The sequence below is a fragment of the Nicotiana tomentosiformis genome, chromosome 2 (genome assembly GCF_000390325.3).
Source record: "Nicotiana tomentosiformis chromosome 2, ASM39032v3, whole genome shotgun sequence".
In the NCBI taxonomy this organism is placed as follows: domain Eukaryota; kingdom Viridiplantae; phylum Streptophyta; class Magnoliopsida; order Solanales; family Solanaceae; genus Nicotiana; species Nicotiana tomentosiformis.
Window position 1 is genome coordinate 28,348,423 of NC_090813.1, and position 15,830 is coordinate 28,364,252.

The 15,830-nt window shown below is 33.5% G+C and overlaps 1 protein-coding gene across 1 annotated transcript; it reads right to left on the reverse strand.

The window, feature by feature from the left end:
* Positions 1 to 2,176: 2,176 nt before the first annotated feature.
* On the reverse strand, positions 2,177 to 6,831 carry LOC104087573 (mitochondrial import inner membrane translocase subunit TIM14-1-like). Its single transcript, XM_009592083.4, has 3 exons — positions 6,643 to 6,831; positions 5,115 to 5,293; positions 2,177 to 2,650 (listed from the first exon to the last, which is right to left on the reverse strand). The coding sequence occupies exons 1-3, from the start codon at positions 6,643 to 6,645 to the stop codon at positions 2,494 to 2,496; spliced, it is 339 nt and encodes a 112-aa protein (XP_009590378.1). The 5' UTR covers positions 6,646 to 6,831; the 3' UTR covers positions 2,177 to 2,493.
* Between the last annotated feature and the right edge of the window lie 8,999 nt (positions 6,832 to 15,830).

The window sequence follows — 15,830 nt, forward strand, 5'->3', positions numbered from 1 at the left end:
TTTGATAAGGACTTGGCCATCTGTCTGGTAAAATCATAAAAATTTACATCTTTTAAAAAAAAAATTAATATGCTTAATCATTAAATATTTAACTAAAATCTTTTGTTTCTCTATTAAATGTCTCGCTTAATTAAATAAAAAAATAATATTGTATAGCCGTTTTCAAAATAATAGCCGAATAAATGTATATATATAAATTTTATACATTTTTGTAACTATCGGATATAAATAGTTTTGATCACGGATTAAAAGTGATTTTTGCCCTAATTAATACTCTACTAATTGAAGCTATTAGGACGAATAAAAAAAATACTTTTTATTGTTTTAGAACGTCATATATTATATTTCACAACAAATTTACTTTGAGAAAACAAAGGACTTACTCCACGCACTTCCCCAAACAATTTTTGCTAGTTAATGATTTGGACCCTGAAATGTGACATGGTATAATACATACACAAGACAAATCCAAATTATTGTTAAAGGGGACAACCTGATAAGTGATGTTACTTCTAGGCCAAACAACCTAACATTTTGCAAAATGACTGTCGAAATCAAAACATTATAATTAGTACTCACTAGCTAGGCATTTGCATGTGTGCAAGAAAGTATAGAGCTGTCTGGTTTTGGTGTTTTCTATGGCAAAAGATTCTTTAGGGTTTTCCCTTTTATTCTAAGGTATTGTAGTGTACCTATTAATTATGTCAAACTAACAAATGCATTGCATGTATTTGCATAAAAACAAATTACTATTTAATTATAACAAATACATTTTCACCTCATTTTATCACTTAATTATGATAAACTATAATTTTGTTTAAATATTGAATGTGTGTAAATTATTTTCATACTAATATCCCTCCCCAACTAGGGGCGGATCCAATTGTTTAGCTATGAATTCAATTGAACTCATAACTTTTATTATAGGCCTGTATTTTACAAAATTTACGAAAATTGCTGAAAAAATTGAGCTACAAACTCATAACTCAAACAAGATGATGGATCACTAATTGAAATCAGAATCTTGAACCCATAAAATTAAAAATCTGAATCCACTTATGTCCCCAACGTTGGGGGGGGGGGGGGGGGGTAAGTTATTTATTCATACAGCCATATTTTAGCATCTGCATATATATGTCCTACCTAATTAATTTATTCTGGAAGTTGTGATATCTTAGTAAAGCTTAGTTGGTAAAGATGGGGTAATCTTTCTTTAGGGATATCGTATACCTTTTCTGGTTTTATTAGTTTGAACTTTGAACAACTATTTTCTTTAATTAAATACATAAAATACACATGCATGTGCCTATTGTATGTGTTGTTTAATTAAGTTATCATCTTTCATTATCAGTTGGTTGTCTAGACTTAAACAACAGATTTTTGTTATTTCTTTTTTTTTTTTTTTTTGGATCAAATAATTCATAAACCAAATTTATGAAGATCTAGTCAGAATTTGCGAAACTATCGTCAGATGATAATGGTAACACATACAATAGGAGTGCCAGAGTAAATGATTTCCTACCAAACAAAATGGAGTACTGTTAAGGAAGTTGTGCGAGGGGTAAAGGGATAATTGCACATCTTATTCCCTTTTTAGCAAATTTTAATTTTAGTCCTTTTAATTTCAAACTAAACATTTTTAATCTTCAATTAAAACAGTTCTGCACTTTTGGTCCACATATTTCCACACATGAGACTAGAGCTCTAAATTTGGCTAAGACTTGAGAGTAACCGTCAAGCGAATGAACAGTCATATTATCTAACAGGAAAAGTTTTGATTCTGCCCAACAACATTTAAAATTGCTCAATTTCATCCTCTATTTTATTTTTTGTCCATTTATACCCTTGCCTTAAGCAAATCATCTTGTATGTCCTTCTCATTAAGAGAACTGCAGCATGAAGTTGGTCCAAATTCTTTTAGAAAAAATGTTCAAAATTTACTCCTCAATTTTAGACTATGATTTAAAATTACTCTGATGTTAGCGCTTGCGTTATGGGTCAAGGATAAAAATGAAACTTTTATATAAAGGTAGGACAATATTAAATCAAAAGTCTAATAAAATAACTTAATTTCAAATAGTATAGCAGCAAATTTAACCTTTTTCCCTTATCTTAAGATGTCATGCAACCAATAGAGTTGGTTCACAAATTGCAGGAATCACTTCTAAAATGGAAGTAATTCAGAACTATCAGGGTTGTATAATAATAATCTGATTATTCAGCACATATGCTTGTTTCCAGCATCCTAACAAAGAAGAAACAAACTTCAACCATGAACTGTGTCATCAATTAATAAAGTACATATTAGCTTAATACTCCATTAAGCTTCTTCGCATTCAGCGAATGCGCACAACTGACAAAGGTTTCCCTTCTCCAACTAAGATACAGCTTCTTGGTCCAAAGAATTAATCCACTTCCACTCAAAATTTTAGTGTCTAGTGCCAGAAAGCATGAATTTGGAACTTCTAAAGCAACAAGGAGACTCAGCTGAGATTAAAATGCAGATCCGCTGTTCTTAGTCTTTCCAGTCAATATGTCTTTTGCTTCATTAATTTTTGAAGCAAGGTAGTGACTGCCCCCTGCATCTGGATGGTTGGCAACCATCACTTTCCTATGTGCCTCCCTCACTTTCTCTGGTGGCGTGCTTTCCCTGTTGAATGTGCAAATACTTAGTGGAAAATGAATTGATAATACTTTTCTCCACTTTAACAAGTATGGGAGTATATATTATTACAATCAACCAAACCACAAGCCTATAAGGGGGAGAGGGGAGATAGGCGACAAAGCATACTAGACCAAAAGTCAGGAAATGAAACCTGAGGGATAATAAGAAACAAATTAAATATGTTATTTGCCCATATATTCTACTACAAGCGGCATACTGATTTGAAAGCGGAGATTACCCCACATGTCTCAAATCATCTCCTCATAGCTCAAACATAAAGTACTAGCTGAATCTCATCATGTTATAAGAAGATACCAAAGCATCTAAATATGGCCTTCTTGGAGAAGATAAAGTGTTACTATCTATATGATCTATTGAAAGGAAATAGGGAAAAGAAGGGATTTTTCCACTTCATCTCAAAGAGATCACTGTAGTTGTCTTCGGTGCAAGAGCATCAAAACCTGATGCCAGCATGCACTTTTGACTTGTCTCAAAAGCATTGCTTTTTACTTAGCAACCATGTCAAACTAATGTCAATCTCAGAGACACTTGACCAAGAAGACTCCCGGGGAAAAAAGTTAAGGAAATGAAGAACCACCATACTTATGCTATAAACCATTTAATACATCTATCAGTCATGTTTCAAAAGATTGAGTAGTTAATCCTTCACCACCAGGGGATGCATATAATGTGATAAATGGGATCCCTCCACCCCTAACCAGAGGTCTCGGGTTTGAGCCTGGTGAATGGAAATATCCTGGTAGGGAGCGCTTCCCCCTTTAAAGGACCCTATGCGACGCGAATCTAGATTAGTCAGACTAATGTGTATCGGGTGTATCGGGTACAGGATAGTTTTAAAAAAGAGGAGTTAATCCTTCAAAGGGGCCTTTCCCATAGATCAGCTGTGATTTAACATCTCTACCTTCTTCTGATCTCGAATTTCAAGAATGCACAAGTATGGCTAGTTTGTATTTACGTTTAACAAAGGAGATGTGAGTTGTGGAAGGCTAGTGTATGGTTAACAAAGATACAAAACTATTACGGGAAGAAAGTATTAAATAAATAATTGACAAGTTCAATAGAGAAAACGTCACATCATAGTTTAGATTTTGATTAGTTAAAAAAGGGCAGCCCGATGCACGAAGCATCCCGCGTTCACGCAGGGTTCAGGGAAGGGCCTCACCCCAAGGGGATGTGATGTAGGCATCCTACCCTAATGCAAGCATCAATGGCCGATTCCATGGCTCGAACCCTTGACCTATAGGTCACACAGAGAAATTTTGAATAGTTAAATGAAACAAAAGAATTGAAGTTGAAGAGTCGTAAAAAATGAATTTAAACATTATCGGTGGAATAGTGTCAACATTTTGGGACATACCAAACTGAAAGAATGTCATATAAATTGGGATCAAGAGAGCAATATTTATTTATAACGCTTAATGAAGAAAAATAATAAATATTGCTAACTAAGATTTAAATTTAGTAAGTAATTTATTATGGTAAATATGATTATGCAAGAAAATAACAAATCTCCAAAATCCACAAAAGAAAACTCATTTTTCACTAATATTTGCATCGCTTCAATTTTGCTTCCTAGTAAGAAACATAAATTGACGTTTCTCCTGTTAATATAAATAGTATTCTGAGATAAATTAACATAAGCTAGAATGAGTTAGAGTGGTCAATATCAATGTGCAACACGAAAATATTAAATGTTCAAAATCTACCATCCAAAACTTGTTTTCACCATATGTCTGCATCCTTTAGCAAGGGACACATTGACACTACTCTTAATTATGTATAGTCATTATAATGTTATTTCTTATATCTGCAATGACATTATTGTGGATATACATCAATGCAGTACCATTAAAACGACCATAAGCCATCTCCCCATCTATGCAAATAATGAGCATCTTCAGATTTGTAATGTATTCTATGATCAAGCATGGGAAATCTTATCTGAATAAGACATGGAAAAAAAAGAAGGCATACATGTAGGCTGGCAACTAACTTATTTCCACGCAAGGAAATTGAACCAAAGATAAAGAATATCAACATACTTTGACAAAGGTTTCATCTTACAACTTTAGATCATTGCTTAAGTCATAGCAACATTGATACAATTAAGGTATAGGATATTAACAGTGTCACAGAGTAGTCTTTTGTCTTGGTGGATAATGGGTCCGCCCCTCTACCCTTCTCCACTTAAATACCAAGGCTTTTTTCTGCGACAGGGTTCGAACCCGTGACACGCGCCTTAATCACACATCACAAGCTATGCTCTTGCCACTAGACCCAAAACTCTGGGGGCATGTCAGATTAAAATGTACAAACTGCACAATCAAGTTCTTTGTGATTGACAAAATAGGAGGCCTTCACAAAAGATGATTCTGCACATTGCGTGTTGGAAATCCCACCAAGTCTTAACAAGAATGACAGAACATACCTGACTCCAAGAATAAGAGCTGCTTCCCTCCTCGTCATTTTAGGCTGAAAACCTCCTTCATAAAATTTACGCATTCTTGCAGTGGGTGGTCTGGCCTTGAATGCTTGCCAAGCTTGGATGCCATACCTTCCAGCATATGCAGCAGCAGCAACAGACAGTCCCACTATCAATGGTGTGGTCTGATGCACAGTTTGGAAATAAGTATGATCTCAATTATACTCGTTTAATTATACTCGTTTAATCAAACGCAAGAAGCAGCCTGTTTACACAATTACTACTGCTTAATTTTTTTTTTGATAATCAAGAAATTCGTGAGAACCAGTTGGCACATTGTTCAAGCTCAGGGAATAATGGGCATGCCCTTCTTCCCTTCTCCACTTAATTGCCAGAGTTTTGCATGCAGCAAGGTGCGAACTCGCGAAGTGAGCTTAACCCACACATCGCGGATTGCGCGTTTACCACCAGACCAAAGCCCTTGGGCTATTATTATTACTGCTTAAAATTCATGTAGTACATTTGACATACAGATAAGGCAAAATACTTGGGGATAAGACACGAAAAAATGGTAACTGAAGGGAGACAGAAAGGAAAGCAGAACTACGTGAAAGTGAGTAAAAGAATATGGGAAACTAAACATTTGAATGTGAAACTTGCATTTGAACCATTGTTCCAAAGGATATATCACAGACTAACTAAAACAAGTTTAACAACACGCAGAAAGTTTCTTGCAAATGATGCAAGTGAAGCACCTACAACTTACAACAAAAGGGAAAATGCACATCCAACAACAAATATGAAGACATTATATGAACAAATAGGCATAAAAATGATGCTATCCAACTTCAACACCCTTGGCCGAACATCAAGAGCCTCCCGTCTTTTTCCCACAATAAGGGTCTTTTCTCCATCCCGTAAAAAACCACCCACTCTGGGAACTTTTTCTATTCAAATGGGGTTAGAGAGCCCTTATAACTCTGCCATCAAGATTGGAAAAGAGTTATCTCAAATAGAAAGGAAAAAAATAATCTCAAACCAAACCTAACCTGAATATGACACTCAAAGAAACTTCAAATCTCTGTTGCTTGGGATTGGGAGCAATACTAGAGATCCAAAAATTACACAACATAGATGTTTTAGACATACAATAGTAAAAAGGAGTGAGCTTGGGAGTTAAACAACAATAACTACTCCTCAATCCCAAGCTAGTTGGGGTTGGCAGAAATGATACCCAAAGCAATAATTAATCCAATTTCACAGATTAAAGTCGAATTTTGGATGGAGAAAAAAGCAAAGCTTCAAACTTTTATCAATACAACTAGCAAAAAAAAATCACAGATACATGAAAAACTACAAATTATCTTACGAACGATAACCCAAATAGAGAATATATCAAATAAGTAAGCAAATTGGACGATTACTTCGCAATTCTAGCTAAGTAGATATGTATGAGTAAAACAGGCAAAGATTAAAAATTTAATCTTTTTTCTAAAAAAGTTAATCTCTTTCAAAGCACAAAAAGATTCATTACCATTTTCTGCAGAGGTCTCTTTTCCTAAGGGCTTAAAGAACAATTCAGAACAAAGATGAGCTCATGGTACCTTTTCCTGCTAGGGTTTTGCCTCTGAAAAGCAACAAAAGATAGAACAGAAAATGGGGGAGAAGAGGAGAGAAAATGATAAAAATGGTCCCTTATATTTGGGTAGATTCAAAGTAGTCCCTTAAATACTTTTTCATCAGTTTGGTCCTTCAAGTTTATCCAAAGTGAGCAGTTTTAGTCTCCGTCAAATATTTAACAAACTCTTTCTATTAGATTTACGAATATTGTGCAAAGATAGTAATAGGAACTCACGTTAAAAAGAGATGAAAAACTTAATATGAAACTTAAACAATTAGTATATCTCTTGTTTAGTTTTTGGAATTGTTGTTTACAAAGGATATATGAGTTAATAAATATTAGCTTTTGAAAATGAAAGAATGAAGAGATTGAAGTAGTTAAATAAAATTTGACAAGAATGTGATCAATAACATTAAAATCAAGCATTTAAATAAACAAAAATGAACCATTTATAACAGTCCTATTAAGTAGTATATGTTTCAAGCAAAGATACCAATATTTTTAGACTACTTTTTGAAAAAGAAATTATATAAACTTTTAATTTTTTATAAGAATGAATATATTTATATGTCGGTTTGATTGTTTTTTCTTGTTCAATACCAAACCAAACTTAATAAATGTTAAATTATTAAGTCGGATTAACTCAATTTTTCGATTTAATTCAATTTTCCATGGGTCACCATGTCGTATTGAGCGTACATATTGGTTGTAATTTAGAATACTTGGTACATTGGTTTAGTTCATTAGATTAGTGGATTTATAGTTGTTGGCTACAGTTAGACCTTTGTATAGCAGTATCTCTATTTAATAACTATTCACTATAAAAGTCTAAGTTTTTTCGGAAATAAATTTTTATATTATGTTATAATATATGTCCTCTATAATAACACTTCACTATAATATTTAAAAAATATCGGAGTCAAGTTTTTTTGGAACTAATTTTTTATATTATGTTATACTAATATACATCCTCTATAATAATACTTCACTGTAGCGTTCAACAAATATCGAAACAAACGCGACTATTATAGAGATGTTTGATTGTAGTCGTAAAAGCGAACATATAGGCCTAACTTTGATTAGTATATTGTTTCTCCCTTCAAAAGTTGTATGCCCTATGTATCCATGTTAGGATATACTATTAACCATGCAGTTTAGACATAGTATTGTGCTTTATTCTTTATGAAATAATTATTTATTTAATATATTCAATTCAATAAAGTACTGTTTAAAATAGATCATTTGTTACATGTGTGTCCTTTAGTTATGTAGTAGACAATTTAGCGTATGGAGTCTTAACTCATGCATAAAAGATTAAATTATCGGTTCTCATAATTAATAAACTATGTTCACAATCGAAGATATTATTGGGCAAAATATCTTGATGATTGTAGCACAAGATTATAGTATAATTTATCTTGATTATAGGAGTGGTTTTACTCCGACTTCTTGTACTAGTATACTTAGTGTATATTAAACGGACCAAGTAGAGAAAATATATTTTTGTACTGAATATATATAAAATATTTTCTCTAATTTATTAAATGAGCTTATACTCCTAATCTTGATATAATTATTATGATCAATGTGATTTGTTTATTGTTTTGATTTATCAAAATGTACAACTCTATTTAGAGTTAGTGTATGCCTAATAGATTGGACAATAACGAATAGCATTTGTGAAATAATAATTAGTTGATAGAATCCATGACTCGATTTTGAGTTTGATGATACCCATTTATGTAAGCTTATAAGTTTTAATGTGAAACCCCGACCGATGAATTTTATATCTGTCACATGAAATAGTTTAAGAGAAATTATAGAGGACTTAATTAGTTGATTAAATTAAATTGTCAGTGATTTAATTTAATTAACTGGTATATATGATCTTAACATGGGAAGTTAAAATAAGTGTTAGTGAATTTTTGAAATTCATATTGAGGAGTTCAATTATAGTTTTTTAGTAGAATAAACTGTAATTAATTATAGTAGGAATTAATTCACCCAAAAATTTAAATTATGCCATAATTGGTAGCCTCTTACTATTTTGGTGGTCCCTGCTATATCTAGTAAAAACCTGGACTGACTTGGGTAAAAGAAGAGAATTGGGAGAAAAGTCATCATGTAGAGTTATAGTAGGATTCTACTTGCACAAGCAGAATCCTATACATTTTTGGAGCCATCTTTGGCTCATAAACGAGTCTAAATAAGGAAGACATTTTCACTCAATGACCTATTTTTTAGAGTTGTATTGTTCTTGCCCACCCAAAAGTAAATTCGTCTAAGGTCTTACTAGGATCATAGCAGAAGACTGCAACCCCAGATTATTGCTCTGAGGAGGACCTGTGCAACGTTTTCAAGAGGTTAGTGGTTCCTAATCTCGTAATTATATCATTATTTAGTTTACATGTATGTGATACGTGAATTGAAGGCTTGCTTTCGCTGCACATGTTCTAACAATTGGTATCAGATGCCGTCTTACATCTAACTAGATAATGTAATACAGCATGAAAAGAGTAATATTAAAACGTGTTGTTTGATGATACATGTTTAGTATGATTATTCTATGTCAAAAATGTGACTGTTTTAATTAGTATTTTAATTCTAAAATTATGGATTAATATACATATGCATAAACAGTGGTGTTATATTGAATGACAATCTGTTTTATTTGCGTTTTTGTTGAATAATAGTGTTGTTTTTAATAAAAACGTGACTGTTTTTTAATACTATTAATTTTGTTATTATGGATATATATATACAGTGGTGTTATATTTCACGACAATTTATTTTAGTTGTGTTTTTGTCCATAGTCATAGTATTGTTTTAATAAAAATGTGACTGTTTTGAATACTATTAGTTCTGAAATTATGGATTAATATACGAAATTATGAACAATGGCGTTTTGAACGGGTGAAAATAGTGATGTTTTTTCCATGTTTGTTCGAATTTTTTTAATGTAATAATAATATTATTTTGAGTTCTGAAATTATGGATTAACATACATAAGTATATTATGTGATATGAACGAGTCAAAATAATCAAAACCCTAAAAAATACCAAAAACAGAATGTTTCAAATAGGTCATGAATTTGGAATTCTGAAATTCTGTCAAACTCCGATTGACCTCAAATTTGGTAGGTTCATCGGAAACGACCCAGTGAGCAATACTCATCACTTTGCTTATGATGTACATCGTGTTTTGGGTATTCGGGGTCGTTTAGATGGGTTTTGGGCCATTTTTCTATTTTCTGGAAAAATAATTTAGTAATTTTTTTTAAAGAAAACAATGTTGGTAGGGTTCAATTCCCATGGTTCCCAATCATATTTTAAAGTAATATAATGTGTTGACATAGGTCTTCTTCCATATCGGATAAGTTCATTATAGATGATTGTTGTAGTTTTGCCTCTAGTTATTTGATTACTTGTATTAACTCTCCAACTGAGTTACATATTGATTTAATGAAACTAGAGTTTATAACAGTGATATTTACCTATCTTAAATTAACAGTTTACTCTCCATCTGAGTTGGTCATATTTTAATTTATGGGATAAATATCTTACATAACTCATATATTTTGCATGAATAGTTAAGTTTCCCTAACGAATCTAACTGTTCAATGAGCATGGTTATATGTGTAATGTGCTGTTTTGAATTTAACTATTCTAATTACATAACTAATGATCTATTTAAATTCGAAAATCTCTCAGATTAACAATGTCTTCATTCAACCCACTTACCTCAATTTTGAACCAAAACAAATTAGAAGGATCGAATTATATCGACTCGAAAAGGAACCTTAATATTGTCCTAACTGCTGAAGGTTACAAGTTTGTAATCACTGAGGAGTGCCCAGAAAAACCTGATGAAGATGCTAGTGATGATCAGGTTAAGGCCTGTGACAAATGGGTAAAGGCTGATGAGATGTCACTATGTTACATTCTTGCCTCTATGGCGAATGATTTGCAACATCAGCATCAGTCTATGGGATCTGCTTATGACATGCTCGAAAATCTCAAACAGATGTTCGGTGAGCAAAATCGTGTGGCTAAGCAGACAGCCATGAAAGCCCTTTTGAACACCAAGATGGCTGAAGGATCATCGGTAAGGGACCATGTTCTGAAGATGATGGGTCCTCTGAATGAACTGGAGGTCCTTAGAGCTGTGATTGATAAAGAATCTCAAGTTGAGATGGTCCTGCAGGCTCTGCCTGACAATTTTCAACAATTTCGCTTGAACTATAATATGAACAAAATGGATTTGTCACTGGCGAAATTATTGAATAAGCTGCAAGCGGCAGAATCTATTATCAAACAACAAGCTCCAGTTGTGGCACTAAATATTGAGAAAGCTTCGGTTTCTAAGTCGAAAGGCGATAAGAAAAAGAAGAAGGCTCAAAAGATTTTGGCACTTGGAGGTGCGGCTGGTGTGAAAAAGCCCAAAGAAAAGTACTATCATTGCAAGCAACTTGGGCATCACAAAAAGCAATGCCCTGCCTATCTGGCAAAGTTGAATAAGTAAGGTAATTCGAATTTAAATATCGTTGAAACTGGTTTAGCGACTGTCTCTACCATATTTTAGTGTGTAGATTCAGGAGCCACTAATCATCTCTGCACCACTTTGCAGGGGTTTTAGGAAATGCGGCGGCTAAGTGAGAATGAAGTTTGCGTTTTTCAAGCCAATGGCGAGCCAACACCAGCTTTAGCATTAGGATATATTAGAGTTTCGTTTAGTAGTGATAGAGTTTTAGTTTTGAAAGATGTTCTCTATGTACCTTCTATTAGAAGGAATTTGATTTCGGTTTCGAAAATAATGGATGATAGTTATAATATTTATTTTGCTAATAACTCTGTTGTTATTAATTTTAATAAACATTTTATCTACACTGCTGCTATAGTACATGACCTTTTTATTCTTGATATATCTCCTCATGTGCTACAACAACCAAAAGAATTAAATAATATTAATCTGCCACATAAAAGAAAACGTATTTCTGAATTGAGCCAAACTTATTTGTGGCACTTACGTCTAGGTCATATAAATCTAAATAGGATTTCGAGATTGGTCTCTGATGGACCTTTGAGTTCATTGAAAGGGGAGTCACTGCCAACGTGTGAATCCTATTTAGAAGGTAAAATGACCAAGAGACATTTTTCCTCAAAAGGAAATAGAGCCAGCGATAAGTTAGAATTAATTCACTCTGATTTGTGTGGACCAATGAATATACAAGCAAGAGGTGATTTTGAGTATTTTGTGACTTTCATAGATGATTACTCAAAATATGGATACATTTATCTGTTGCGTCGTAAGTCTGAATGCTTTGAGAAATTCAAAAAATTTAAGACGGAAACGGAGAAACGACATGATAAATATATCAAAACATTGTGATATGATCGGGGTGGTGAATACCTTTCTGCGGAATTCATTAAATACTTATCATATTGTGGAATTACATCTCAATTATCTGTCCCAAGAATACCACAACAAAATGGTATGGCAGAAAGAAGAAATATAACCCTTAAGAAAATGGTTAGATCAATGTTAAGTTATTCCGATCTGCCTTTTTCCTTTTGGGGATATGCTTTAGAAACAACAAATTACATTCTAAATTTGGTTCCTTCAAAGTCAGTACCTTCAACTCCATTAGAATTATGGACTGGATGCAAGCCAAGTTTATGGCACATTCGGGTTTGGGGTTGTCCAACACATGTGCTGAAAGGGAAAACGGATAAATTGGAATCGAGGACAAAATTATACATTTTTATTGGATATCCAAAATGCACTAAAGGCGGTTTATTTTATTGTCCCAAAGAAAACAAAAGTAATTGTTACGACAAATGCTAGATTTTTAGAAGAGAACTATTTAATGAACCATATTCCTATAAGTAAACTAGTTTTACATGAATTAAGTAATAGAGTAACTAATGACTTATCTCTGGAACATATCCCGGAAGCTAGTATTGACATACCACTGCATTATCATAGTGGGAGAAATGTCAATAGGCAGCAGAATGCACAAGAGTAATTGCCTGACATCTCACTACCCCAAAGTAGTGTGAGTAATGTTGAGCAACCTCAGATTGTTGAGCAACCTGAAATTGTTCTGCAACCTGCACTCCAGGAAGAAGTTAATGATATCCCAGCACCGCAAGGTGTGAAGGATAACGTTGAGGCTTCAGTTCTGGAAAATGATGTTGTGATTCAACAACAAAATCAGACTGCACCTGTAGTGACTAGTCGTAGTGGGATAATTATTAAAAAACCTGTCTGGTTTGCGCTTTTGGGAGAATCTTATGAAAGAATCCCTGAAGATCCTAATACATAACCTCTTAATTACGACAAAGCACTACAGGATACAGACACTGATAAATGGGTTGTTGCTATGAAATCTGAAATGGAGTCCATGTACTCCAATCAAGTCTGGGATCTTGTAGAACCGCCTACTTGAGTCAAACCCATTGGTTGTAGATGGATCTATAAGAAAAAGAGAGGAGTGGATGGAAAAGTGCAAACTTTTAAAGCTAGGCTTGTTGCAAAAGGGTTTACTCAAAAAGAAGGGATCGATTATGAGGAAACTTTTTTGCCAGTAGCCATGCTTAAATCCATTAGGATTCTCTTATCCATTGTTGCTCATTATGAGATTTGGCAAATGGATGTCAAGACGGCTTTTCTTAATGGAAGTCTTGATGAGTGCATCTATATGTCACAACTATTTGGTTTCATTAAAAGTGGCAATGAACACATATTGTGTAAATTAAAGAAATCCATTTATGGATTGAAACAAGTTTCTAGAGCATGGAATACTTGTTTTGACACATCGATTAAAACCCTCGGTTTTGATCAATGTGAAAACGAGTCTTGTGTCTATAAGAAGTCGGATGGAGATAAAGTTACATTTTTTATTTTGTACGTAGATGATATTTTGCTCATAGAAAATAATATGAGCATGTTGAATTTAGTAAAGGAATGGTTGTCCTCGCGTTTTGATGTGAAAGACTTGGGACAAACGGCACATATCCTTGGGATCAAGCCTATGTGAGATTGCAAGCGAAGGATATTAGGCTTATCCCAAGCACTTTATATTAATATTATTCACACCGGTTTTAGCATGCAAGATTTCAAAAAAGGTTTTCTCCCTTTTAGGCATGGAATCTCTGTGTCAAAAGATCAGTCCCCAAAAACGACTGATGAGATAGAAAAGATGAAGGCGGTCCCTTATGCTTATGCTGTAAGGAGTCTCATGTATGATATATTGTGTACTGGACCTGATATCTGCTTTGTTGTTGCCATGGTTAGTAGATTTCAGTCTAATCCTGGACGAGAACATTGGACTGTCGTTAAATTTATAATCAAGTACCTGAAAAGGACTAGGGATTATATGTTGATTTATCACTGAGGTGATCTTGTACCCATTGGCTATACTGATTCAGATTTCCAGTCAGATAGAGATTCTAGAAAATCTACCTTAGGATATATTTTTTACTTTAGGAGGTGGAGCCATAAGTTGGAGGAGTATCAAGTAATCATGTGTTGCTGATTCCACCATGGAAGCCGAATATGTGGCTGAATCTGAGGCAGCTAAAGAGGTTGTTTGGCTCGGGAACTTTCTAAAAGAGTTTTGTAGTTCCTTCGGTTCAATCACCAATTGTACTTTATTATGACAATAGTGGTGCAGTTACAAACTCGAAGGAACCAAGAAGCCATAAAAGGAGTAAGCATATTGAGCATAAATATCATTTAATTCGGGACATAACTAAGAGAGGTGATGCAAGAGTATTGAAGATTACGTCAGAGGACAATTTGCTAGACCCGTTTACAAAGAGCTTGCCACAGAAGATTTTTGACAAGCATGTAGAAGGAATGTGTGTTAGAGTTGTAGATGCATGGTTATGAGTCTAAGTGGGAGATTGTTGGGATATACTATTAACCATGCAGTTTTGACATAGTATTGTGTTTTATTCTTTATGGAATAATTATTTATTTAATTTATTTAATTTATTCAATCCAATAAAGTACTATTTTAAATAGATCATTTGTTACATGTGTGTCATTTAGTTATGTAGTAGACAATTTAGTGTATGGAGTCTTAGCTCATGCATAGAAGATTAAATTATCGTTTCTCATAATTAATAAACTATGTTCACAATCGAAGATATTATTAGGCAAAATATCTTGATGATTGTAGCACACGATTATAGTATAATTTGTCTTGAATGAGAGTGGTTTTACTCCGACTTCTTGTGCTAGTATACTTAGTGTATATTGAACGGACCAAGTAGAGAAAAAATATTTTTGTACTGAATATATACAAAACATTTTCTCTAATTCATTAAATGAGCTTATACTCCTAATCTTGATATAATTATTATGATCAATGTGATTTTTATTGTTTTGATTTATCAAAAGGTACAACTCTATTCAGAGTTAGTGTATGCCTAATAGCTTGGACAATAACGAATAGCATTTGTGAAATAATAATTAGTTGATAGAGCCCATGACTCGGTTTTGAGTTTGATGATACCCCTTTATGTAAGCTTATAAGTTTTCATGTGAAAACCCGGCCGGTGAATTTTGTATCCGTCACATAAAATAGTTTAAGCGGAATTATAGAGGATTTAATTAGTTGATTAAATTAAATTATCAGTGATTTAATTTAATTAATTGGTACTAGTGATCTTAACATAGGGAGTTAAAATAAGTGTTAGTGAATTTTCGAAATTCATATTGAGGAGTTCAATTGCAGTTTTTAGTGGAATAAACTGCATTTAATTATAGTAGGAATTAATTCATCCAAATTTTCGAATTATGCTATAATTGGTAGCCTCTTACTATTTATGTGGTCCATGTTATACCTAGTAAAAACCTGGACCGACTTGGGTAAAAGAAGAGACTTGGGAGAAAAGTCATCTTGTAGAGTTAGAGTAAGATTCTACTTGCACAAGCAGAATCCTACACATTTTTGGAGCCCTCTTTGGCTCATAAACGAGTCTACATAAGGAAGATATTTTTCACCCAATGACCTATTTTTTAGAGTTGTATTGTTCTTGCCCACCCAAAAGCAAATTTGTCCAAGGCCTTGCTAGGACCATAGCAGAAGACT